Source organism: Mesoplodon mirus, assembly GCF_964341445.2.
Source record: "Mesoplodon mirus genome assembly, chromosome: 2".
NCBI lineage: Eukaryota > Metazoa > Chordata > Mammalia > Artiodactyla > Ziphiidae > Mesoplodon > Mesoplodon mirus.
Window position 1 is genome coordinate 58,265,896 of NC_138977.1, and position 27,140 is coordinate 58,293,035.

General features: G+C 38.6%; 1 protein-coding gene across 1 annotated transcript in view; it reads right to left on the minus strand.

The window, feature by feature from the left end:
* The window catches only part of PPA1 (inorganic pyrophosphatase 1), a 37,324-nt gene that overhangs the window by 3,772 nt on the left and 6,412 nt on the right, over positions 1-27,140 (minus strand). The window contains exons 3-8 of the mRNA XM_082634183.1: positions 19,289-19,342; positions 18,082-18,201; positions 15,611-15,697; positions 8,306-8,432; positions 3,343-3,470; positions 2,982-3,067 (exon numbers count right to left, since the gene is read on the minus strand). Of these exons, the coding sequence (XP_082490309.1) occupies positions 2,982-3,067; positions 3,343-3,470; positions 8,306-8,432; positions 15,611-15,697; positions 18,082-18,201; positions 19,289-19,342 (602 nt within the window). The remainder of the gene's footprint in view (positions 1-2,981; positions 3,068-3,342; positions 3,471-8,305; positions 8,433-15,610; positions 15,698-18,081; positions 18,202-19,288; positions 19,343-27,140) is intronic.

Genomic DNA, 27,140 nt, shown 5'->3' on the forward strand with positions numbered 1-27,140 from the left:
GTTGTACCCATTTAAACTCTCAACAACCAGATAGATAGATAGATAGATATAGTGATATTCTTGCCATCCCCGCTATCATTTAATTTTTAAAAATTTTGCAGGGCTTCCCTGGTGGCGCAGTGGTTGAGAGTCCGCCTGCCAATGCAGGGGACACGGGTTCGTGCCCCGGTCTGGGAAGATCCCACATGCCGCGGAGCGGCTGGGCCTGCGCATCCGGAGCCTGTGCTCCACAACGGGAGAGGCCACAACAGTGAGAGGCCCGCGTACCGCAAAAAAAAAAAAAAAAAAAATTTGCAAAGCTACTGGGGGATAACACTATCTTTCTGAGCTGCATTTTAAATTATAAAATGAGGACTTCTGTGGTGGCACAATGGTTAAGAATCCGCCTGCCAACGCAGCGGACACAGGTTCAATCTCTGGTCTGAGAAGATCCCACATGCTGCGGAGCAACTAAGCCCATGTGCCACAACTACTGAGCCTGCACTCTAGAGCCCACGTGCTGCACCTACTGAGCCCGCGTGCTGCAACTACTGAAGCCCGCACGCCTAGAGCCCATGCTCTGCAAAGAGAAGCCACCGCAATGAGAAGCCTGCGCACCGCAACTAACAGTAGCCCCCGCTCGCCACAACTAGAGAAAGCCCGCGCACAGCAACAAAGACCCAACGCGGCCAAAAAAAAAAAAAAAAGAATAAACTAATTCCACTACGAATGAAATAAACAAATCCTGAAAGAATTTATTTAAAAAAGTTATAAAATGAGCCTGTACATCCTCTTATATGTAAATTTTCTTTTTTTATCTGTTCCTCTCCTTCTATTATTCTTTTTCTTATCAATTTGAATAAGCTATTTATAAATTAAGGAATTTAGCCCTCTGTCATGTTGTTTAAGCAGAAACTGGGAAAAATTGTCCCTGATACATAAAAAAAATAATACCACAAGTAAATCTTTCTTTTATGGATTTTGAGTTTGTCTTCTGTTTGGAAAGGTCTTCCCTACTACAAGCTAATGAATAAATTCACCTATACTTTTTCTAGAACTTTCTCACATTACAATTTATCTGTCTGGAATTAAATGCTGATGTAAGACTAGGGTTACAAACCCTAGTTTTCAGCCAGCACCCAGTTAACATGTGGATATAAAGTAGTTGGAGGTAAGAACACTGGTGCTGGGTTGCTTGCACAGGGCACTCGTGGAGCACCTGCCTGCTTACAGCACCTTTCCAAAATGAAACGGCCACAGCCATGAGGGTGGTTGCCAGTGTGTATATCTGGCATAAGGAATGTAAGGAGCGAGATAGAGATCTAGTCTTATTTTCTTCCTAAACAGGCAGTTGGTCCAAACCACTCATTTAAAATATCTTCTTTATTATAAATTGAATTCCCATACATCTTTAGGTCTACTTTAGGTCTATCAAACTCTAACAGAACTGAATAATTTGACTTTCTTCTTCAGTACCAAATTCTTAGTAAAACAATATTACTAAACAGTACCAAAATAATTAACACTCTTCCTCACCACCACTACCCTTACTTTTTTCAGAATTTCCCTCGTTATTCTGAGATGCAGATTTTTTCTAGATGAAACTGAATGTTATTCATGAATATATACCTTTCTATTTAACATCTTTTATATTTCTCAATAGAGTCAAACTTTTCTTCTGGGTCCTTCAGGTTTCTTATTTATACTGCGTTTTGTTTTTAAATACTATTCGACATGAGATCTTTTCCTCCATTATAGTTTCTGTTACACTTCATATAGAAAGCCAGCAATGTACATATATACTCATTTTGTAATCATTCACCTTGCTGAGTTCTTTTTTCTAGGGTTTTCTGGGTACACAATCATATCATCTGCAACAATTTGCTCCCCCTTTTCCAATATTTCTGCGTCTTCTTTCTCATATTTACTTCATCAGCTAGTATTTCCAGAACGACACTAGTTAAGTGGTAATGGTGGGCATTCTCTTATAATCTTTAAAAGAGGAAGTACTGTACTAAAAATGATCTGGGGCCAGACAGATTTGGATGCGAGTCCTAACTCCAAAACGCTTACTGTGGTATGACTTTGGTTAAGTTTAATCTCCCTGCATCTGTGTTGCAGGCTTGGCAAATATTAACTGCTCAATCATATTAGCTTTATTATTAGTAGTAGTTAATTCAGTGTGCATAGTAGATCCTGGTTTAGTTGTAATGAACCTTACATATTCACATCAGAGAATAGCAACCCTTGAACTCAACCTGATTATACCCATCCCATTCTGAGCACTCTGATTCTAGGCAGGTTTTCCCGATTAGCCTTACAAAGCCCTGATCTCACTGTGCCCTTTATAGTTTTAGTTTGTACTTATTCAGAGAGTATCTTGTGGCATTTTCAGTTGTTTATATAGTTACCTTCTGTAAAGAAAAAAAATGTTGCCTGCCATTCCAGTTCTACAAGGATCAAGCCATTAGCTACTACAGTCACCCACGGACAGTGAGCCCTGAGGGGAATTCAGGATGGAGAAAACCAGGAAACATTTGGGTATATTGGCCCCTAGATAGTTAACATGCATTTCTAAGAAAAAATTTCACATGACCCCAGATTTTTGCCTCTTCCCATACATAGAAAAACACTAAAATCATTAACTTGAGAGGTCTCTTCTTTATGAATAGCAGTAATCTTTTTATACTTGACTACACGTTTTCCTGGCAAAAAAGTTCATATATATCCTGGCTCCTCCCTTATCTCTCCAGAGCAGTTCCTCAGAGCTCTCTGAGAGGCTATCTTCTGGGCTACAGTCCTCAAATAAAACTTAACTCACAACCTTCCCGTTGTGTGGTTTTTCTTTCAGTCTACACTTCCTACTGACTTAATAAGCACTGACAAAACCAGTCTCTTTCCCTAAGTGAATGTAACGGTGGAGTATGTTAAGGTAATTAAAACCTCTGGAGTAAGCTAGTCTGCTTTGTGTGTTAAACATGCAGAAAAGAGTTAATGCTTACCAACTGATTCCTTTTCCATCAGTTTCCTTAGTCACTAATGCTCTCCAATAGTCATGAGTGCTTTTAATAATATCAATTGCAAAGTCCTATAATTTGAAGAGATATACGTTAGAATAATAGAAACGTGTTCTTTTCTTATTCTCAATATTTTCCCAAAGCCTGATAACTTTGTCTCTTTTGAATCACTTCTTTCTATCAACAATGGAAGAAAACATTTAAATGAATAAATCAACATCAAGCCTGTTGTGTGTCTTTAGACATCTGTTTTATGATCATATTGTCTTTAGATGGTAACAATATGGTTAAATTATAAGTTTCAATACAAACAGGCCTAAAGCTACAGTTCTGAGTGACACATTACCTTATCTTTAAATTCTGCGTTGAAAGCAAACTGGTTCTCAGGTTTTCCATCAGGAACTTTGTACCTTCTAAACCAGTCCACAGTAGCTTCCAGGTAGCCAGGTTTCAGCCGCTTGACATCATTAATATCTAAGAAGAGAATAAGATTCTCTTCTCAGATTGCAAGATGTGTATGTAATTATTTATGCACTCAATAAAAATATCAAGTGCTTACTTGGAAAGAGCTACGGGATGGATTATCAAAAACTTTCAAGACAATGTTAGAGCTAACACCTTGTTGAGAAGAGAACACATACACACATTAAAAGGAAATCATCGGGGCTTCCCTGGTGGCACAGTGGTTAAGAATCCGCCTGCCAGTGCAGGAGACACAGGTTTGAGCTCTGATCTGGGAAGATCCCACATGCCACAGAGCAACTAAACCCATGCGCCACAACTACTGAGCCTGTGCTGTAGAGCCCTTGAGCCACAACTACTGAGCCCTTGCACCACAACTACTGAAGCCTGCACGCCTAGAGCCCGAGCTCCGCAACAAAAGAAGCCACCACAGTGAGAAGCCTGGGCACTGCAGCGAAGAGTAGCCCCCGCTCGCCTCAACTAGAGAAAGCCCGCAAAGCAACTAAGACCCAATGCAGCCAAAAATAAATTAAATAAATAAATAAAAGGAAATCGTCTAGTGTCTTAAAATAGCTCTGACATTAAGTATACTAAGAGAACAATCAGTACCATAGTGACCCCTATTAGATAAGGGAGAAATAACTGGCAGCTACATAATGAGAATAGTTTGGCAGGTGTACATAACTTCTAAGAGATAGACAGAAGATACCAAAAGACAGGCTGAGGCTGTGTTCGAGGATCACACCCCAATTACATACAAAAAGACAAGAAAAATGCATTACACATATTCATTGATAGGTTACATATTAAATGTGAATAGGCTTTTCTCACTCTACAGTATAGGCATTCGGTACCACAATACTTTAGTTCTGGCCAACAAAAAAAAGTGTCCTGTGTAAAAAAAACTTTTAAAAGTTTCTGTACAGCCATTAACAGTGCCTAGCCTCAGTGTCATCAAATTCAAGTTTAAATGACTGAACTGCTTCTCCATGCAAACAAATATTAGATACATGTGCAAAAAAAAAAAAAAATCCATCAGGAAAATTGTAATTGGAAGGAGGAATACATTCAACAACAGCTTATTTATATTTCTATAAAATAACTTTGTTTAACCCCAGTTTATAATCTACATAGTTAAAGAATATCGTGCATTTTATTATCAGGGTACCACTAAAAGTATGGAAAGGTTACAAACTGAACTGGGAAATGTTTAAACACTGATAAATTTCAAGGAACTTAGAATTCATATAAAACATATCACCTGATACAGAAATAGTTTGAAAACCCAGAAATCCAAAATACAAGTGTAGGGTATCTTCCAACAAATTTTCCATCCAGTTCTATTCCTTAGGAATACCAACTGGGTGTCCGACAATTCAATTATGACACTATCTAACTGGAGTTAGCATCAGGTCCCACAGTCAGAGGGTTCAGTTCCACAAGACTGATCCCACTTCAGACGCTGGTCGCAAGTCCCAGACCACCCATACTTCTGACCAACAGCTATAAATCAGAGTTCCCTACAACTCTCTCCTCAGGTTTGATAATTTGCTAGAAAGACTCACTAAACCCAAGAAAACACTGTGCTATGTTTACTGGTTTAGTATAAAGGATACAACTCAGGAACAGTCCAATGGAGGAGATGCATAGGGCACGGTATGAGGGGTGCATAGTTTCCATGCCCTCTGGTGGGGAGGCGTGCCACCCTCCCAGCAAGTCAGTGTGTTCACCAACTCACAAGTGCTCTGCATCTCATGACCCCAGACTTTTTATGGAGCCTCCCCTCCCGACCCCAGAGGTCAGTGGTTGGGGCTGGAGGTTCCCACCCTCTAATCATTCATTTTTTCTGTTGACTGAGCTGGTCTGAGGCTAGCTAGGGGCCCCACCGTAAGTCACCTTATTAGCATAAACTCAGGGGTGATGAAAGGGGCTCATTATGAATAAAAAAGACACTCGTCACTCAGGAAAGTCCAAGTGTTTTAGGAGTTCCTTGCCAGGAACTGGAGACAAAGATCAAACATATTTTTGTATTACATTGCAGCAAGGAAAAATATAACAGTTGATTAACTCACTCACTGTGAACCAGGTATTGAAAGCTATGCTGGATCCTGACTAGGGAACTGTGAACACCAGACCCAGAGGAAAAAAGTAGGAGAAAAGAACTCAGTCAATTTTTGTTCCTCCAGTTGTACATTATACACGTACAGACAAAGCCAGTGGTCTGCAGAGCTCCCTGAACTGCCTCCTGATGCCACATCAAGATCCTACCAAAGACAAGGACTTCCCTGGCAGTCCAGTGGTTAGGACTCTGTGCTTTCGTTGCCAAGGGCCCAGGTTCACTCCCTGGTCAGGGAACTAAGATCCCACAAAAAACATGGCAAAAAAAAAAAAAAATACCCCCAGGATTAAAATATAAAAATAGCCCCTTCCAAAGTCACTGAATTTCAGAATAAAATAAATTAAAAATAGATCCTACCAAAGACAGCACCAATTCTGTGCTGTTCCCTGGGTTCAGCCTCTAACCAGCCCACAACCATGAGCATAAAATACTCAATTTCCTGATGCCCACAACTGAGGCAGAAGGATTACTGGCCATCGTGGGCCCACAATAACAAAGGGGATCAATATGGCCAACTTGGTTGCTTTACTGGGTAGGCCATCCTCTTCCATGGCTCTGTGTGTATCCCTCACAAAGCTGTGGCTTGTCAAGAGTTCTACTCTTAGTTAGTTCTACCTAATACTCTTCCAGTTATAACTGATGATGGACATTGCCTTAGGCTGACATTTAAGGAAAGCTGCATACTGCTTGCATCATGGGGCCAGCCCCCCAGAGAAAATTTTAGGGTCCTAATAACCTCTACTGCAGGGAAATGACACCCAGAAAATTGTGCTGATGTAATGATGGTGTGGCTTCATTAACTGTGGCCAAAGCATGCTATTTAGCATGTGCACTCTTGTGTAAATAGAACATCTGAAAATGGACACACATTCCTACATTTAGAATCAGAGCTAAATGTAGGAATGCATTCTCATTGTACAAAATTTAGTCAATACAGAAGTATCTGAAACAAAAAGTCAGACTCTTTTCATCTTTCTTCCCATTGTACTATTAAAGGTTGTTGTTGAGTCCTTTTTAAATGCGTTTACATATAAATTTGCATATATTTAAATATATATGAGATCGTACTCTGTAAAACAGCAGAAAGAAATAATGTAAGAGCTATATTTATAAAATTCTTAAAAGGAAACATAACTAAGTCTTTGTGACCTTGGATTAGGCAATGGTTTCTTAGATAATGATACCAAAAGCACAAGCAATAAAAAAATAGACTACATCAAAATGAAAAACTTGAGTGCTTCAAAGGATACCATTAAGAAAATGAAAGGACAAATCCACAAAATGGAAGAAAATACAGACAAATCATATATCTGATAAAGGTTTAGAATCCAAAACATATAAGTACTCTTATAACTCAAAAATAAAAAGACACACCCCACTAGAAGGGTTATAATTTAAAAAGATAAATAACAACTAGTGCTGGCAAAGAAGTAGAAAAATCGGAAGCTTATGCATTGCTGGCAGGACTGTAAGATGGTGCAGCCGCTTTGGAAAAAAGTTTGGCAGTTCCTCAAGAGGCTAAACATAAGAGTTACCATATGACTCAGGAACTCCACTCCTAGGTATATATACCCAAGAGGATTAAAAACACACGTCCACACAAAAACTTGTACAGGAATGTTCATAGCAGCTGCATTATTCCTAATAGCCAAAAACAACCCAAATGTCCATCAACAGATGAATGGATAAATAAAATGTGATATATATCTATATAATAGAATATAACTCAACCATTTAAAAAATGAGTACTGATACATGCTACAACATGGCTGAACCTAGAAAACCTTATGCTAAGTAAAAGAAACCTGACACAAAAAGGCCACATATTTTACAATTCCATGTATATGAAATATCCAGAATAGGCAAATTCATAGACACAGAGAGCAGATTAGTGGTTGTCGGGTCCTGGGAGGTGGAGGGAACAGGGAGTGACTACTTAAAGGTACAGAGTTTCTCTTTGGGGTGATGTAAATGTTCTAGAATGAGATAAGTGGTGAGTTGCACAACACTGTGAATGTACTAATGCCACTGAATTGTACACTTTAAAATAGTTCAAATGGTGAATTTTATGTTACGTTAATTTTACCACCAAAAAAAAAAGGGAATGAAGTACTGATACACGTTACAATGTGGATGAACCTTGAAGCCAGTATGCTAACTGAAAGAAGCCGGATATCATGTGACTCCATTTATGTGAAATTTTCAGAATAGGCAAATCCATAAAGACAGACAATAGACTGGTAGTTGTCAGGGACTGAGCGATGTGGGGATAGAGGGTGACTGCTAAGGGATATGGGGCTTTCTGTCAGAGTGGTGAAAATGTTCTGGAATTAGACAGTGGTGATGGTTAACAGACTAGTGTATGTATCAAAAACCATAGAACTGTACACTTTATAATGGTGAATTTTATGGTATGTGGATTATATCTCAGTTTTCAAATTTTTAAAAATAAATAAATAGAGCAACTAAGTGTTAGCATGTGGGGAAGGAAAGAAGAAAACAGGAAATACAAACTACCAGATTTTTTCTTTCCTGGAATGAGGGAGAAAGTTTACTTAGTTAACCACAGAACTTCAGTAGTAGAAATAACAATGCTTTGTCAAATGTTTTACTCCTCCATTCTTTAACAGTTTGAAGGCATGGGCTTACAACTCTGTCATTACAGGTTAAGTTTGGTGCTGGGTAAGATTTAGGTATAAAGACTTCAGACCCTACAAATATTTCTTACCATTATAATTGGCTGCATCAGGATCATCCACATTAATGGCAATGACTTTCCAGTCGGTTTCCCCTTCATCGATCATAGCCAGTATGCCCAGAACTTTCACCCTGATTATTTCCCCTCTTGCACATACCTGAAAGTCAAAAACCACAGCCAGGTCAATACTACAGAATGAAACTTTGGAAGAAAAGTTCTACTTGGTGGATAATAGGAAATGAGGAAGACGCCAAATTTCTGCAAACTTAAGATAGTTCCTTTAAGCAATTTTTAAAAAGCTAGGAGGGACCTTCAAGATGGCGGAAGAGTAAGACGTGGAGTTCACCTTCCTCCCCACAAATACATCAAAATACATCTACATGTGGAACAACTCCTACAGAACACCTACTGAATGCTGGCAGAAGACCTCAGACTTCCCAGAAGGGTCTTGGTGCTCCAGCCAGGTGTCAGGCCTGAGCCTCTGAGGTGGGAGAGCCGAGTTCAGGACACTGGACCACCAGAGACCTCCTGGCCCCACGTAATATCAATCAGCGAGAGCTCTCCCAGAGATCTCCATCTCAAAGCTAAGACCCAGCTCCATTCAATGATCAGCAAGCTCCAGTGCTGGACACACCATGACAAACAGCCAGCAAGACAGGAACACAACCCCACCCATTAGCAGAGAGGCTGTCTAAAATCATACTAAGTTCACAGACACCCCAAAACACACCACTGGATGCGTTCCTGCCCACCAGAAAGACAAGATCCAGCCTCATCCACCAGAACACAGGCACAAGTCCCCCCGACCAGGAAGCCTACATAAGCCACTGAACCAACCTTACCCACTGGGCACAGACACCAAAAATAATGGGAACTACGAACCTGCAGCCTGTGAAAAGGAGACCCCAAACACTCTAAGTTAAGCAAAATCAGAAGACAGAGAAATATGCAGCAGATGAAGGAGCAAGGTAAAAACCCACCAGACCAAACAAATGAAGAGGAAATAGGCAGTCTACCTGAAAAAGAATTCAGAGTAATGATAGTAAAGATGATCCAAAATCTTGGAAATAGAATGGAGAAAATACAAGAAATGTTTAACAAGGACCTAGAAGAACTAAAGAGCAAACAAACAATGACAAACAACCCAATAAATGAAATTTAAAATTCTCTAGAAGGAGTCAATAGCAGAATAACGAAGGCAGAAGAACAAATAAGTGACCTGGAAGATAAAATAGTGGAAATAACTACCACAGAGCAGAATAAAGAAAAAAGAATGAAAAGAATTGAGGACAGTTTCAGAGACCTCTGGGACAACATTAAATGCACCAACATTCGAATTATAGGGGTCCCAGAAGAAGAAGAGAAAAAGAAAGGGACTGAGAAAATATTTGAAGAGATTATAGTTGAAAATTTCCCTAATATGGGAAACGAGAGAGTCAATCAAGTCCAGGAAGCACAAAGAGTCCCATACAGGATAAATCCAAGGAGAAACACACCAAGACACATATTAATCAAACTATCAAAAATTAAATACAAAGAAAAAATATTAAAAGCAGCAAGGGAGGGCTTCTCTGGTGGTATAGTGGTTAAGAATCCGCCTGCCAATGCAGGAGACACGGGTTCGAGCCCTGGTCCGGGAAGATCTCACATGCCGCAGAGCAACTAAGCCCGTGCACCAAAACTACTGAGCCTGCGCTCTAGAGCCTTCGAGCCAAGCTACTGAAGTCCGCGCGCCTAGAGCCCATGCTCCACAACAAGAGAAGCCACCACAATGAGAAGCCCACGCACCGCAACAAAGAGTAGTCCCCACTCACCGCAACTAGAGAAAGCCCACGCACAGCAATGAAGACCCAACGCAGCCCAAAATAAATAAATTTATTTTTAAAAAAAAGCAGCAAGGGAAAAGCAACAAATAACATACAAAGAAATTCCCATAAGGTTAACAGCTGATCTTTCAGCAGAAACTCTGCAAGCCAGAAGGAAGTGGCAGGACACATTTAAAGTGATGAAAGGGAAAAACCTACAATCAAGATTACTCTACCCAGCAAGGATCTCAACCAGATTCGAAGAAGAAATTAAAACCTTTACAGACAAGCAAAAGCTAAGAGAATTCAGCACACCAAACCAGCTTTACAACATATGCTAAAGGAACTTCTCTAGGCAGAAAACACAAGAGGAGGAAAAGGCCTACAATAACAAACCCAAAAGAATTAAGAAAATGGAAATAGGAACATACATATGGATAATTACCTTAAATGTAAATGGATTAAATGCTCCAACCAAACGACACAGACTGGCTGAATGGATACAAAAACAAGACCCGTATATATGCTGTCTGCAAGAGACCCATTTCAGACCTAGCGACACATACAGACTGAAAGTGAGGGGATGGAAAAAGATATTCCATGCAAATGGAAATCAAAAGAAAGCTGGAGGAGCAATTCTCATATCAGACAACATAGACTTTAAAATAAAGACTATTACAAGAGACGAAGAAGGATACTACATAATGATCAAGGGATCAGACCAAGAGTATATAACAATTGTAAATATTTATGCACCCAACATAGAAGCACCTCAATACATAAGGCAAATGCTAACAGCCATAAAAGGGGAAATCGACAGTAACACAATAATAGTAGGGGACTTTAACACCCCACTTTCACCAATGGACAGATCAACCAAAATAAAAATAAATAAGGAAACACAAGCTTTTAATGATACATTAAACAAGATGGACTTAACTGATATTTATAGGACATTCCATCCAAAAGCAACAGAATACACTTTCTTCTCAAGTGTTCATGGAAGATTCTCTGGGCTAGATCATATCCTGGGTTACAAATCAAGCCTTTAAATTTAAGTTACAGGAAAAAAAACTGTAAAAAATACAAATACATGGAGGCTAAACAATATGCTACTAAATAACCAAGAAATCACTGAAGAAATCAAAGAGGAAATTAAAAAAACCTAGAAACAAATGACAATGAAAACACGATGACCCAAAACCTATGCAAGGCAGCAAAAGCAGTTCTAAGAGGGAAGTTTATAGCAATACAATCCTACCTCAAGAAACAAGAAAAATCTCAAATAAACAATCTAACCTTACACCTAAAGCAATTAGAGAATGAAGAACAAAAAAACCCCCCAAAGTTAGCAGAAGGAAAGAAATCAAAAAGATCAGATCAGAAATAAATGAAAAAGAAATGAAGGAAACGGTAGCAAAGATCAATAAAACTAAAAGCTGGTTCTTTGAGAAGATAAACAAAATTGATAAACCATTAGCCAGACTCATCAAGAAAAAAAGGGAGAAGACTCAAATCAACAGAATTAGAAATGAAAAAGGAGAAGTAACAACTGACACTGCAGAAATACAAAGGATCATGAGAGATTACTACAAGCAACTATATGCCAATAAAATGGACAACCTGGAAAAAATGGACAAATTCTTAGAAAAGCACAACCTTCCAAGACTGAACTAGGAAGAAATAGAAAATATGAACAGACCAATCACAAGCATTGAAATTGAAACTGTGATTAAAAATCTTCCAACAAACAAGAGCGCAGGACCAGATGGCTTCACAGGCGAATTCTATCAAACATTTAGAGAAGAGCTAACACCTACACTTCTCAAACTCTTCCAAAATATAGTAGAGGGTGGAATACTCCCAAACTCATTCTACGAGGCCACCATCACTGATACCAAAACCAGACAAAGATGTTACAAAAAAAGAAAACTACAGGCCAGTATCACTGATGAACATAGATGCAAAAATCCTCAACAAAACACTAGCAAAGGGCTTCCCTGGTGGCGCAGTGGTTGAGAATCCGCCTGCCAATGCAGGGGACACGGGTTCGAGCCCTGGTCTGGGAAGATCCCACATGCTAAGGAGCAACTGGGCCCGTGAGCCACAACTACTGAGCCTGCGCGTCTGGAGCCTGTGCTCCGCAACAAGAGAGGCCGCGATAGTGAGAGGCCCGTGCACCGCGATGAAGAGTGGCCCCCGCTCGCCGCAACTAGAGAAAGCCTTCACACAGAAACGAAGACCCAACACAGCCAAAAATAATAAATAAATAAAAATTAAAAAAAAAAAACTAGCAAAAAGAATCCAGCAGCACATTAAAGGATCATACACCATGATCAAGTGGGGTTTATTTATTCCAGGAATGCAAGGATTCTTCAATATACGCAAATCAGTCAATGTGATACACCATATTAACAAACTGAAGGATAAAAACCATATGATAATCTCAATAGATGCAGAAAAAACTTTTGACAAAATTTAACACCCATTTATGATAAAAACCCTCCAGAAAGTAGGCATAGAGGGAACTTACCTCAACATAATAAAGGCCATATATGACAAACCCACAGCCAACATCGTTCTCAGTGGTGAAAAACTGAAACCATTTCCACTAAGATCAGGAACAAGACAAGGATGTCCACTCTCACCACTATTATTCAACATAGTTTTGGAAGTTTTAGCCACAGCAATCAGAGAAGAAAAAGAAATAAAAGGAATCCAAATCAGAAAAGAAGAAGTAAAGCTGTCACTGCTTGCAGATGACATGATACTATACATAGAGAATCCTAAAGATGTTACCAGAAAACTACTAGAGCTAATCAATGTATTTGGTAAAGTAGCAGGATACAAAATTAATGCACAGAAATCTCTTGCATTCCTGTACACGAATGATGAAAAATATGAAAGAGAAATTAAGGAAACACTCCCATATACCACTGCAACAAAAAGAAAAAAATACCTAGGAATAAACCTACCTAAGGACACAAACGACCTGTATGCAGAAAACTGTAAGACACTGATGAAAGAAATTAAAGATGATACAGACAGATGGAGAGATAGACCACGTTCCTGGATTGGAAGAATCAACATTGTGAAAATGACTATAATACCCAAAGCAATCTACAGATTCAATGCAATCCCTATCAAACTACCAATGGCATTTTTCACAGAACTAGAACAAAAAATTTCACAATTTGTGTGGAAACACAAAAGACCCCGAATAGCCAAAGCAATCTTGAGAACGAAAAATGGAGCTGAAGGAATCAGGCTCCCTGACTTCAGACTATACTACAAAGCTACAGTAATCAAGACAGTATGGTACTGGCACAAAAACAGAAATATAGATCAGTGGAACAGGATAGAAAGCCCTGAGAAAAACCCACGCACATATGGTCACCTTATCTTTGATAAAGGAGGCAAGAATATACAATAGAGAAAAGACAGCCTCTTCAATAAGTGGTGCTGGGAAAACTGGACAGCTACATGAAAAGAATGAAATTAGAACACTCCCTAACACCATACACAAAAATAAACTCAAAATGGATTAAAGACCTAAATGTAAGGCCAGACACTATAAAACTCTTAGAGGAAAACACAGGCAGAACACTCTATGACATAAATCACAGCAAGGTCCTTTTTGACCCACCTCCTAGAGAAATGGAAATAAAAACAAAAATGAATGGGACCTAATGAAACTTAAGAGCTTTTGCGCAGCAAAGGAAACCATAAACAAGACAAAAAGACAACCCTCAGAATGGGAGAAAGTATTTGCAAATGAAGCAGCTGACAAAGGATTAACCTCCAAAATATACAAGCAGCTCATGCAGCTCAATATCAAAAAAAAAAAAAAATCCAATCCAAAAATTGGCAGACCTAAATAGCCATTTCTCCAAAGATATGCAGATTGCCACCAAACACATGAAAGGATGTTCAACGTCACTAATCATTAGAGAAATGCAAATCAAAACTAAAATGAGGTATCACCTCACACCGGTCAGAATGGCCATCATCAAAAAATCTACAAATAATAAATACTGGTGAGGGTGTGGAGAAAAAGGAACCCTCTTGCACTGTTGGTGGGAATGTAAATTGATACAGTACTATGGAGAACAGTATGGAGGTTCCTTAAAAAACTAAAAATAGAACTACCATATGACCCAGCAATCCCACTACTGGGCATATATCCTGAGAAAATCATAATTCAAAAAGAGTCATGTACCAAAATGTTCATTGCAGCTCTATTTACAATAGCCAGGACATGGAACCAACCTAAGTGTCCATCGACAGATGAATGGATAAAGATGATGTGGCACATATATACAATGGAATATTACTCAGCCATAAAAAGAAACGAAATTGAGTTATTTGTAGTGAGGTGGATGGAACTAGACTCTGTCATACAGAGTGAAGTAAGTCAGAAAGAGAAAAACAAATACCGTATGCTAACACATATATATGGAATCTAAAAAAAAAAAAAAGGTTCTGAAGAACCTAGGGGCAGGACAGGAATAAAGATGCAGATGTAGAGAATGGACTTGAGGACACGGGGAGGGGGAAGGGTAAGCTGAGATGAAGTGAGAGAGTGGCATTGATATATATACACTACCGAATGTAAAACAGATAGCTAGTGGGAACCAGCTGCATAGCACAAGGAGATCAGCTTGGTGCTTTGTGACCACCTAGAGGGGTGGGATAGGGAGGGATGGAGGGAGACACAAGAAGGAGGGGATATGGGGATATAAGTATACATATAGCTAATTCACTTTGTTATACAGCAGAAACTCACACAACAACGTAAAGCAATTATACTCCAATAAAGATGTTAAAAAAAAAAAGCTAAACAAGTGTCCATTAGTCCCATCAGAGTTCAGGGTAATTAATGTTTTTAAACTGTCATCGATTGTGCTGAAGAATAAGTCCTCCATAATTTATTTCAAATACCTATTTTAATGTACTTTCTTTACCTTTTATTTTATAGAAGTCACTGAGTTAGGCAAGTCATACAATATGCCTGAACTTGATGAGTTAAGCAACTGAATGACAACTTTCTTTTCAGTCGCTTAATATTTTCTTGAGCCTGGGAAAGATCATAAAGAAAATAACTATAGTCAGAATCTTAGAGCAACCCTACTTGAGAGAGGAATCCCTACCATAAATCTCCAACTCATGAGGTTACCTGGTTTGGGCCAATTCACTGGTCACTCCAAATCCTTAGGCAAGGTTTGCCTTGTTGACTCCTGGTAGCCTTCATCTATTGACTACTCATCTGCCTTCTAAAGCAATGCAGAACGTGTCCAGTTCTTCCACACACATGCATACAGTACACAATTTTTTCTAGGCTAGGTTTAAATGTACAAATTATAATGTAGAAATGCTTAGAATGGAATGGAAGCTTTTGTCACCCAAAGAGACCCATCATAACTTCACTAATATTCATATATTTTATTTACAATATTTTTAAAGGTATGAAGTTTGTATATTTCATTGATATCGTCTCAACTCTACAGAAAAATATTTCAGATTCCGTTACCTTGCTTCCAATTTCACATACATCAATTGGGTCATTGTCACCACAGCAGCCGGTGTGTTCATCATTGTGTCTTGGGTCTTCCCAAGTCTAAGAAAAAAAATAAGATACAGTATATCATTCCTGTATATGCTAATGACAAAGTGGATCATGTTGGCATTAAAAGATAACATCCCACGATCTTCCTGCAAAAATATGAATCTTCAGCTATTTATTCTCATTAAAAAGAATTTTTTTAAAAAAATAATTCTTTATTCACGTCTAAGAATCTTAACTACACACAATAATCTTAACTAAATGCTGGGCTCCTATTAAGCGCATAATGTGGAACTAAATTTAATCTTTAAAATGGATAATGATGCTATTTTAAACAAACAAAACCCAACTATCTAATAACTGAGACAATATGCAAACACAAATGTAGAGCCAGATGTTCACTTAAAAAATATAGTAAAGGGCTTCCCTGGTGGCACAGTGGTTGAGAGTCCGCCTGCCGATGCAGGGGACACGGGGTCGTGCCCCGGTCCGGGAAGATCCCACGTGCCGTGGAGCGGCTGGGCCCGTGAGCCATGGCCGCTGAGCCTGCGTGTCCGGAACCTGTGCTCCGCAACGGGAGAGGCCACAACAGTGAGAGGCCCGCGTACCGCAAAAAAAAAAAAAAAAAAAAAAATATATATATATATAGTAAAAGAAAACTGCTTTGGTCAACTTTTAGTATTTACTGTCTTCTACTAACCAGATTTTCTTTAAAATAAATCTCCAAGCAGAGATGGGTAGGTGGTAATATTAAGATGGAAATGACGTGTGCTGGTGGCAAAAATGTCATTGCTGACCAGGAGCCAAGAATAAAAAGTTTAATCAGGATTTGCTGAAGCTTTAAATGGCTGGGTTTCTTCCCTGCTAAACTGCAAGACAGAGTCCTTGCAGAGCAGCTCACAGAAGAAGCGATGGCCCGTGCCTGCCAGGAAGTTCAGTTTAAAGTGTAGCTGTTGTTTGGGTTCTTTTCCCTCCCAATCTGGAACATATTTCTTGGATTTGTTTGCTTACTCAGCTGGAGTAAAGGCAGAGAAATAAAAGTAAAGGGGGAAAAGGAAGACTGGACCCAACAAAGCCAAATCCAACCTACAGAAGAGTAAGTATTTCAGCAATGTGTTCCCAGAGGGATGATATTTCAAGGCTAAATAGTGAATCAACTGAAGCACAAGGTGAAGTGCTATAACGAAAGCAAACAACTTTGTGACTACCTAGTAAGCTAGATGGGTTTGACCTATGTTTTAGTAACTTACAGATTGTTTCACAGTAGATTCCACTTAATAGACTTAATGGTTAATAAAAACAAACCATTTATCAACAGGAAGAAAATAAATTGAATATTTCATTTAAAGATCCTAAGTGCCACAGCATTAGCTTAACCAAACCAGAATTAAATATATGTTATTTACTCATAGTAGACATGATTCTAGTGATTCTTCATTCAAATATTAAATAAGAGTCTACTACACACTGGTATTGTGTTGGGGATAAATTGGTAAACAATGCAGACATCCCCCCTCCTCAAAGCTTTGACTGTTCAGGAAACAGAATCCCATTATTACTTTACCACAAAGAGCTTGGCACAAAGAAAGTAATCAGGACTATAGAGATACAAGTCAGCAGCTGTGAGAACTTACATGTGCCAGGTACTAAGTGCTTTATTCCTCAAATAGCCACACAAGCTATGTACTAGGAATATCCCAGGAGAAAATATTAACATCTCAGGGAGGAAGAAGCAGAGGCAAGTTAGATAAGCTTTCGTAGACAGTTTAGATTTATTTCCAGCTTTAGTGAGGGCCACTGGTAGGTTTTAAGCAGGGACATGATAATGAATCTGATTTAAGCTTTAGAAGGTTGCAACTGGGACTTCCCTGGCAGTCCAGTGGTTAAGACTTTGCCTCCCCACGCAGGGGGTGCGGGTTCGATGGGGGAGTTAAGATCCCACATGCCTCCCGGCCAAAAAGCCAAAACATAAAACAGAAAGAATATTGTAACAAATTCAATAAAGACTTTTAAAATGGTCCACATCAAAAAAAATCTTAAAAAAAGAAGAAAGTGGCAGACTTGGGATTTGCACCCTCATCTGTGTGGTGCCATAAGATCAGTGCTTTTAAGCACTAGTCTACACGGCCTCTCTCAATAGATACGCCACTCGTTCTGTAAAGAAAGAATTTGTGTAGTTTATAACCAGTCCATATAAAAAAATACTTCAGAAAAGAACAAACTTTCAAATGTGAATTCAAACATTGTAAATATTTACCTTTTAGTTCATCTTGAAAATAAGTTAAGGAAGTATTAAAATGAGTTAATTACCCCTTATGTTTTTATAATCTACTATAGCAAAAACTTTTTGAAGGTGTTTAAATCTTTTTTACTAACAGTAGCAGGTTAAATTTTTGTAAGCTAAAAAGTACATTTCTAGCAAGTGCACAGAGACATACCTGAGGGATGGCACCATAGTTCCAGATATATCCTTTATAAGGGAACAAATTTGCAACATAACGGAGTTTTCCTTTTTTCACATCTTGTTTGATTGGGTTTAAAGGATCCTTTGTAGCAATCTGAAATAAAAAATTTCAAATCATTGTATATTTGTATGTGAAATACTATTCAAATAAGGATTTAAGGAAATGAATTATGAAATGCACTAGTTCCACTTTAATGATGTATTTTTACCCCTAACCCTTTTATAATTTGAAATAAGTTTCTCCATAATCAGCCTTTAAGTGGAAAACATTTGAGGTACAGAGGAACTATCAAGAAGGGAAAAAGAACATTTTCTAATTCCAGAAAGCAAAAATTAGCTGGAATAAATCCTAACATTTGAGAAAATATCTAACTTCAGCTTTCCTTTAAAACATTTAAAATTATTCAAATATTTGACTGTCTATTACATGTGATGTGTTGTTACTGCCAGGACGAATTATTAAGTGACAGAAAATGTTACAAATATCCATAACAAAAAGTCAAATCTATTAGGTATCATCAGAAAAAAATTAACAGGGGCTTCCCTGGTGGCGCAGTGGTTAAGAATCCGCCTACCAATGCAGGGGACGTGGGTTTGAGCCCTGGTCCGGGAAGATCCCACATGCCGCGGAGCAACTAAGCCCGTGCTCCAAAACTACTGAGCCCTTGTGCCACAACTACTGAAGCCCACGCGCCTAGAGCCTGTGCTCTGGAACAGGAGAAGTCACCGCAATGAGAAGCCCGCGCACTGCAACGAAGACCCAACGCAGCCAAAAATAAATAAATAAATAAATAAATAAATATTTTAAAAAAGAAATAAATTAACAAAATGTGACAAAAATTCCAATAAAATAATTTATGGCTGGAGTGACTGAAGCAAGCCTGTTGACTACATGGAGGAGTCAACGATGGAATTAAAGGGAAGAAGACAGAAGAGAAAAAGGTAATTCTAGGCTTTGGGAATGCCGGAAGGAAAGTCTGTAGCATATTTGTAAATAGTAAATGGTTGAGTTTAGTTGGAGCACAGAGGGAAGACTGGCAGGCAATGGGAGATACAGCTGGAAAATAGCTTGGGACTAGAAAGAGGACAACCTTGGACATTAGTTGTTTAACCCTTGAGCAAATCGGTGCAACTAGATCAAAACTAATATCCTACATCTGACTAGCAAAGGTGAAACATACCTCCATTTTTGCATTCGACCAGCGTGGTACTTCAACCACCATGTGGAACACATCCTGAAAAACACAGAGATGGTGAGATGGTCACAGGAGTTCATTTATTCTATTACTTCAGTGAGTATGTCCCAGTCCTTCCAAAGTTAAACTGTTAATTGTATCAAATCTTTGAAGTCACGGACTTTCAACAAAATGCATCAAAAAATAAGGCAGACTGATGGATGAAGAGGTAAAGCAAATACAGCAAAATAATTGTAGAATCAAAGTAGTGGGTGTATGATTGTTCACTGTATTTTTCTTTAGAATTTTTGTTTGTTTTAATAAACACAGTAAATTTTTCATAATAAAATGTTGAGAGGGTGGGGTGGAAAGAATTTTCCTATAAAGAACGGAAACAGTTTTAAACATAGCAGAACTTGTATCTCTGAGGAGGGCCATCTTCAAAGCAACTGTCTCCAAAGGCTATGCATATCCTCCAGTGACAGTGCAATTACTCAAAATGTTTTTGGAACTTCTATTTCAGAGGTGGTTTATAAGACAAACCCCAAATCAGAAAATTTATTTGTCATACTTTAGTTTTAGCCTCAAACAAAATCAATCGGCTTGATTACCCACATTATTCTCCCAATTAGGCTGTTTTTAAAAATCAGATACTCCTCAAAAAGACAAGAAGTTTGATACTGAAGATAAAATATTATGTTCCAAAAATAGTTTAACCAATGGCAGTTCTATTGTAATTAGTTTATAGCCTTAAATTGACTACTTGAAATTGGATGACATATTAAAAAATTCTCAGATGCTTACTGCTTAAAAACCCAATTAATGAAAAATCACACGTTGCTATCTCCTTTGCACACCAGAGTCAAATACCAAGTTGAAATACATTTTGTAATTAAAACTGAGCTTTAAATAGTCAGAAATTTATTTTTGCCAAGGAATAAAACTAAGTTCAGTTTTTCAATTTAAAACCTCTACAAAGGGCACACATGAAGCCAACTCTGCCATTACTTTTATAAAATGCATATTTTAAACAATTGATTTAAAATGAAAATCACTTAGTTACACACTTGCTAGAATTACTTCTTTGCTACTTTGCATCAAAAAACAGGTACTGGGCTTCCCTGGTGGCGCAGTGGTTGAAAGTCCACCTGCCGATACAGGGGACACGGGTTCGTGCCCCAGTCCGGGAAGATCCCGCATGTGGCGGAGTGGCTAGGCCCGTGAGCCGTGGCCGCTGAGCCTGCGCGTCCAGAGCCTGTGCTCCGCAACGGGAAAGGCCACAACAGTGAGAGGCCCGCATACCGCAAAAAAAAAAAAATATTGAATACAAGGGAATAAGTCAAAGATTTCCAGATAATAATTAGCTTGTTATTTTAGCCAAGCAGAAAGCTCCACAGATTTGCATTCAAGAGGCTAAAACTTCTGTCATTTACTGAGGGAGACTAAGGTATTCCATAGTTTCTGCTCCAAGCCTCCTGACGTCTGCCTACTCCATACAATATAAAAAACACAATGAATGGAGACATTGTTTAAATCCAGGACTGAATAAACTGCTCTATCCCTGTAAAGTCATAACTGGGTGGTTTTAGAAAAAGTAACACATTGTTCATGGGTAGGAAACCTCAGACCCAATCTTCGATTACATTTCATTCTACTCATTGTAAGCGAGACCTGTGTCTATCTAGCACCACCCCTACGCCTCAGGTGTTAAAATGAAAGATCTGCACGTCCACCACCAAGTCAAACTTAAAACTGTACAGCAGTAATACCCTAAAGGTCCACAAGATAGAGCTGTTACTACATGAAAGATCACCTGAGAAGAGAAAACCAAAGAAACTGGCTAGTTTTTCAAAAGAAAATATTACCAAATGAATAAGTTGCCTCAAGAAAAAAAGTAGCAAATAAAGCTAAAATCACTGATTCAAAGTTTGGAAACTATACTGAACACTTTAATGGAATTAAATGATAAATACATAGAGATCCTCAAAAACCACATTACCTAATATTACAAACCTACATAACTAATAGGAAAGCAGAAGAAAAGAAAAGAAAGAGAGGAGAAAGAACCAACATTACAGGAAAGAAAACATCTTTCAGGAAAAGACTCTACTGCAAACAGAAGAACTCTGAAAGCCTGAGGTTTTGGTACTTTTTAGAAATTAGCTGGGCCAAAAATAGCAAGGAGTATCCTGCAAGGAGCCTCAGAGACAATTCATTCGTTTTTGCCAACATATATTTATTGAGCACCACTGTTTTGTGCCAGATACTAGCAGTGAACAGAATTAAAGCTCTTCTAACTCCCTAAGAGTTGGATCGCCAAACCAGGTCATTTCAGCTTGCAGGCCTCAGCCTGTAGCCTAGGGTCCACAAATCTAGGTGAGAGACTAGTCTGTAAAATGAATGTTTAGCACATTTTCAAGTGTATGTAGATACCATAGTGATTACTGGATCTTTTTTTTTTTTTTTTTTTTTTTTTGCTGTACGCGGGCCTCTCACTGTTGTGGCCTCTCCCGTTGCAGAGCACAGGCTCCGGACGCACAGGCTCAGCGGCCATGGCTCACGGGCCCAGCCGCTCCGCGGCATATGGGATCCTCCCAGACCGGGGCACGAACCCGTATCCCCTGCATCGGCAGGCGGACTCTCAACCACTGCGCCACCAGGGAGGCCTGGATCTTTTTAAAAATTAATTATTTAATTATTTTTGGCTGGTTGGGTCTTCATTGCTGCGCGCGGGCATTCTCTAGGTGTGGCGAGCGGTGGCTACTCTTCATTGTGGTGCATGGGCTTCTCATGGCGGTGGCTTCTCTTGTTGCGGAGCACAGGTTCTACAGCGCAGGCTCATTAGTTGTGGTGCACGGGCTGAGTTGCTCCACAGCATGTGGGATCTTCCCAGACCAGGGATCGAACCCATGTCCCCTGCATTGGCAGGCAGATTCTTAACCACTGTGCCACCAGGGAAGTCCCTGTATCTTTTTTTAAAGCAATGAATGTGTAGTAATTTTGTCACTACCTTCCCCATCAATCATTATCAAAACAGAGGGGGCTTCCCTGGTGGTGCAGTGGTTGAGAGTCCGCCTGCCGATGCAGGGGACAGGGGTTCGTGCCCTGGTCCGGGAAGGTCCCACATGCCGCGAGCGGCTGGGCCCGTGAGCCATGGCCGCTGGGCCTGCGCGTCCGAAGCCTGTGCTCCACAAGGGGAGAGGCCACAGCAATGAGAGGCCCGCGTACCACAAAAAAAAAAAAAAAAAAAAAAACCCAGAGGTTTTTGGGGTTTTTTTTTATATTAAAGAGGGCGGACGTTCTTATTCTTTAGAAGGAAGTACTAGTAAAGAACAGTTTATTTCTCCTAGACACCATGGATACAATTCAGGGAGTTGCCACTAGGTACACAATGATACTTAGGATTTTCAGGGCAACTGACATGAGAATTTCAACCAATCACTCCATTGCTACTAGAAAAAAACACTTTTACTGTTAAAACATTATGCATTCTATTTGGAACTCTTGTGCACTGTTGGTAGGAATGTAAAATGGTATAGCCACTGTGGAAAACAGTATGGTGGTTCCTCAAAAAATTAAAAATAGAATTACCATATGATCCAGCAATTCCACTTCTGGGTATATACCCCCCAAAATTGAAAGCAGGGTCTTGAAGATATCTGTATACCCATGTTCACGGCAACATTATTCAAAATAGCTAAAATGCAGAAGCAACCCAAGTGTCCATCAAAGGATGAATGGATAAGCAAAATGTGGTATGTACATACAATGGAATATTATTCAGCCTTAAAAAGGAAATTCTGACATGTGGTACAACATGGATGAACCTTGAGGACATTATGCTAAGTGAAATAAGCCAGTCACAAAAAGACAAATGACTATATGATTCCACTTACATGAGGTATCTAGAGAAGTCGAATTCATAGTGACAGAAAGCAGAATGGTGGTTGCCAGGGGACTGGGGAATTAATGTTTAATGCGTATGGAAAGTAAGTTTTGCAAGATGAAAGGAGTTCTGGAGATGAAGGGTGGTGATGGTTGCACAACAATATGAATGTACTTAATACCTCCAAACTGTATACTTTAAAATAGTTAGAACGGTAGATTTTATACTTTATGTATTTTACATTAAAAAACTGGAAAAAATTATGCATTCTAATATTTCCAATGTTTATGGAATTTAAAAGAATGAGACAAGATTTTAGGAAATTTAGTACTACCTAGTTAAAAATTCATGCCTTCTTTCTCTAATCCTAACTGGTTTAAACTATTACTTAGCTCAATCCTGGATTTAGTGTCTTATTATTCCCATTGTTAGGACTTCTCAGAACTGTTCTCCACTTCTACTATGCTCTGGATTCTCAATCCCTGCTCTGGCACCAAGCTTTCAGCTCCCTGTTTACAGTTTCAGAGAAAGGAAGGAAGGAAGACGTTGGTATCCCTAGTAGGATGATGCTGACAAGGCTGTAGGAGGCAGGGGAAAGGCAAAGCATAGCTCTAAGCTGTGACCTCCAAAGTCAAAGACATAGCAATCAGTCTGACTTCCCAGATTTACAGTCATTTCAACAGGAAGACAAGTATGTTAATGTTATAGATGTCCAGATTCTAAGGAGATTAGAAACTTAAGTCTAAATCATAGCATTCCACTAATCAAAAAGATTTAAAATAAAATTGTTTTACAGATAGAAGAAATATAACCTACATCTTGATCGGGCTTTTAACTTCATTGATGAAACAGGAGTATCACAGTAGTACAGTGATCATAGGTCTCATCTCCAAACTGGTTCGTTTTCTTGTGGATCAAGTCAGTAGTCTGACAAGTCATTTACTAATGAATAGGCTATAGCTACTTGGTAGGCTATTATTTCTAATATCATTAAGTACATATACAGGAAACATACTCTTAATTACATCCCATCTCTGAATCTTAGTAGTAAGGTTAAATGTGTCTTTATTGGGAGACTTACGAACACCTTATGACTTATGATCTTTTCCCAACACTGGATCTGAAGCCTAGTGAACATGACCTACTGTATTGCAAAACTGCATAAGTTACTTAAATTAGCATTTAAGTTGACTCTTCATGTGTTTCTCTAGATAACTTCAGAAACCAAGTACAATAAATACCAGACTTACGAAGAAATACAAAATCATCCTGATTTCACTATCCTTTCTTTTATTTTTCCATTTTGCAATAAAATTTGGAGAAAAACAATGGTGGTAGAGAGGATTTTCTTCTAAATTTATCTAGAGATTAGATATAAAGCAAGAGGCTAATAGAAAACAAGGGCAGCTTGCCTTTTTTTTTAATCTCTAGAATATTTTTGGAGAATAAAATTCCTATCAGAAGAGCTCATGTAGTTAGTAAGGAAATGCTCTACTCACGTAAAGGTGCTTTTGTAAAGGTTTAGCAGATTTCATCATTTCCAAGAGTATTTTTATCGTATTAAGTGCTCACCAAGTAACACTTGGTTTTAAGTTTTGGCTTCAAAGCTAGTTCTGTGATTACAGGATATATTCTAAGTTGTTAAAAGTAAATGGGTTCCTCCTGTGCAGTACCAATGGGGTTGTAAATTGGTGCACCATTATGGAAAACAGCATGGCACTTCCTCAAAACACAAAATAAGAACTACCATATGATCCAGCAATCCCACTTCTGGGTATTTATCCAAAAGAAATTAAATCAGAATCTCAAAGAAATATCTGCACTGCCATGTTCACTGCAGCATTATTCACAATAGCCAAGATACGGAAACAACCTAAGTGTCCATCAATGGATGAGTGGATAAAGAAGACGTGATACATACATACACACACACACACACACACACGCACGCACACACATACTGGAATATTCAGCCTTTTTAAAAAAAAAAAAAGGAAACCCTGCCATTTGTGACAACACGGATGAATGTGGAAGATATTATGCTAAGTGAAATAAGTCAGAGAGAGAAAGACAAATGCTACATAAACTCACTTGTATGTGGAATCTAAAACAGTTCAACTTATAGAAACAGAAAGTAGAAAAATGGTTGCCAAAGACTGGATGGGTGGGAGATAGGAGGGGATGTTGATCAAAGGGTACAAACTTCAGTTATAAGTGATAAGTTCTGGAAACCTAATGTACAGTATGGCTCTATGAAAGTTGCTAAGAGAGTAGATCTTAAGTGTTCTCACCATACACACAACAAAAATAAATATGTGAGGTGATAGAGGTTAACTAACGTGATTAGTGGGATCATTTCATAATGTACACATATATCAAAACATCACACTGGACACCTTAAATACAATGACTATTTGTCAATCATACCTTAATAAAGCTGAAAAATAAATTTTTAAAAAAATTTTAAAGAAAAAATAAATGGGCTCCTGACTTCTTTCAGTGACAAGTGACAAATGTCTATTGGAGAAGCTGACACAGAAGAAATATGATGACCGAAGTTCACACTGTGTGCTTCTTATTCATTTAGAATTATAACTTCACAAAGGAAAACATGATTTACACCAACCCCCCAAAAAATTGCTCAACAAGTTGTTGAGCAGGGGAGATAGTTAAAAAACAAACACCTTTCAGTAATGCTCACTTGTTTTGCAATCACACAGATGTTCTACTCATAGCAGTTTCAACAAACTATTGTATTTGGTAATGCATACTGCCATATGCCACATACACGGAAAGTAATAAAACTTAATTGACACGTCATAACTAAGAATAAGCTCCTATTTTTTCCCCTCAGATGAGCTTTAAGATGACTCAATTTTGAAAACAGATATTCTAACCATCATCTGTTTACTTTCTTATCTTTATAAAATCAAGCAAGAGTCTGGATTTCCAGCTGTCAACACCTTCTATGATCTGCAATGACTAAGAATTTCCACCATAGAACCTTTTCCGAGAAAAATGCACATTTACACCAAATTGCAATTTCAGACAGAACTCAGAACCTCAGAAACCCATCGATGAGTATTCCAGGGTCTCAGGGCCACCAAGAATTCCTGGACTAGAAGACTTAATAGCTTTCCCGAATGAAGGAAGTTCTTACTCATTTCCCTTGAATTCTAAGCGTAAAAAAAAAAAAAAAAAAAATTAAGCAAGCCTTTTCTTTCTGCTTTTTTTCTTTGTAAATATCAAAGAGATAGTTACTGCAGAAAATTTGGAAAATACCAAAAACACAAAGTAAAATCCACCACCCTTTATCACTTGAGGCAGTGTGGCTCAGTGGCTAACACCACAGGTTCTGAACAAGGATGCCTGGGTCTGAATCCTGCCACTACCGCGTATGGATTCTAGTTGGTAATCCTGGACAACTAAGTTACTGAAAGAACCCAGCTCACAGATTGAAATGGTGGCTAAAGGAGAAAATCCACATAAGGGCTTTAGCACAGTGCTAAATGTGATCTAAAACACCCACGGACACCAATAGTGCTCAGAGGTAAAGCAACTTGCTCAATATGGCAAAGCCAGTTAGTGGTAAAACCAGGACTAACACCAAGGTTTCTTACTTCCAGTTCGGTGATCCTTACTCTATACAGTAGAGCTCTGAAAGGCTTCAGACATAACCAGTCATTGTGGTAAACGTCATCATCCTATTGTGGGGTTGTTGTTTTTTTTGGTTTTTGTATATTGAGACTTTATAAGCCAGGCATTGTGACTGCACATTACATGTATATTTAATCAACACAACTTTTTTTTTTAGTCAAAGCTATCCAAAAAACTTTTGTCTTTTTACGTATTTTTTGATTGAAGTATAACTGACTTAAAATATTATACAAGTTTCAGCTGTACCACATGGTGATCTGATATACATGACAGAATCATCACTACAGTAAGTCGTTACCATCTGTCACCATACAA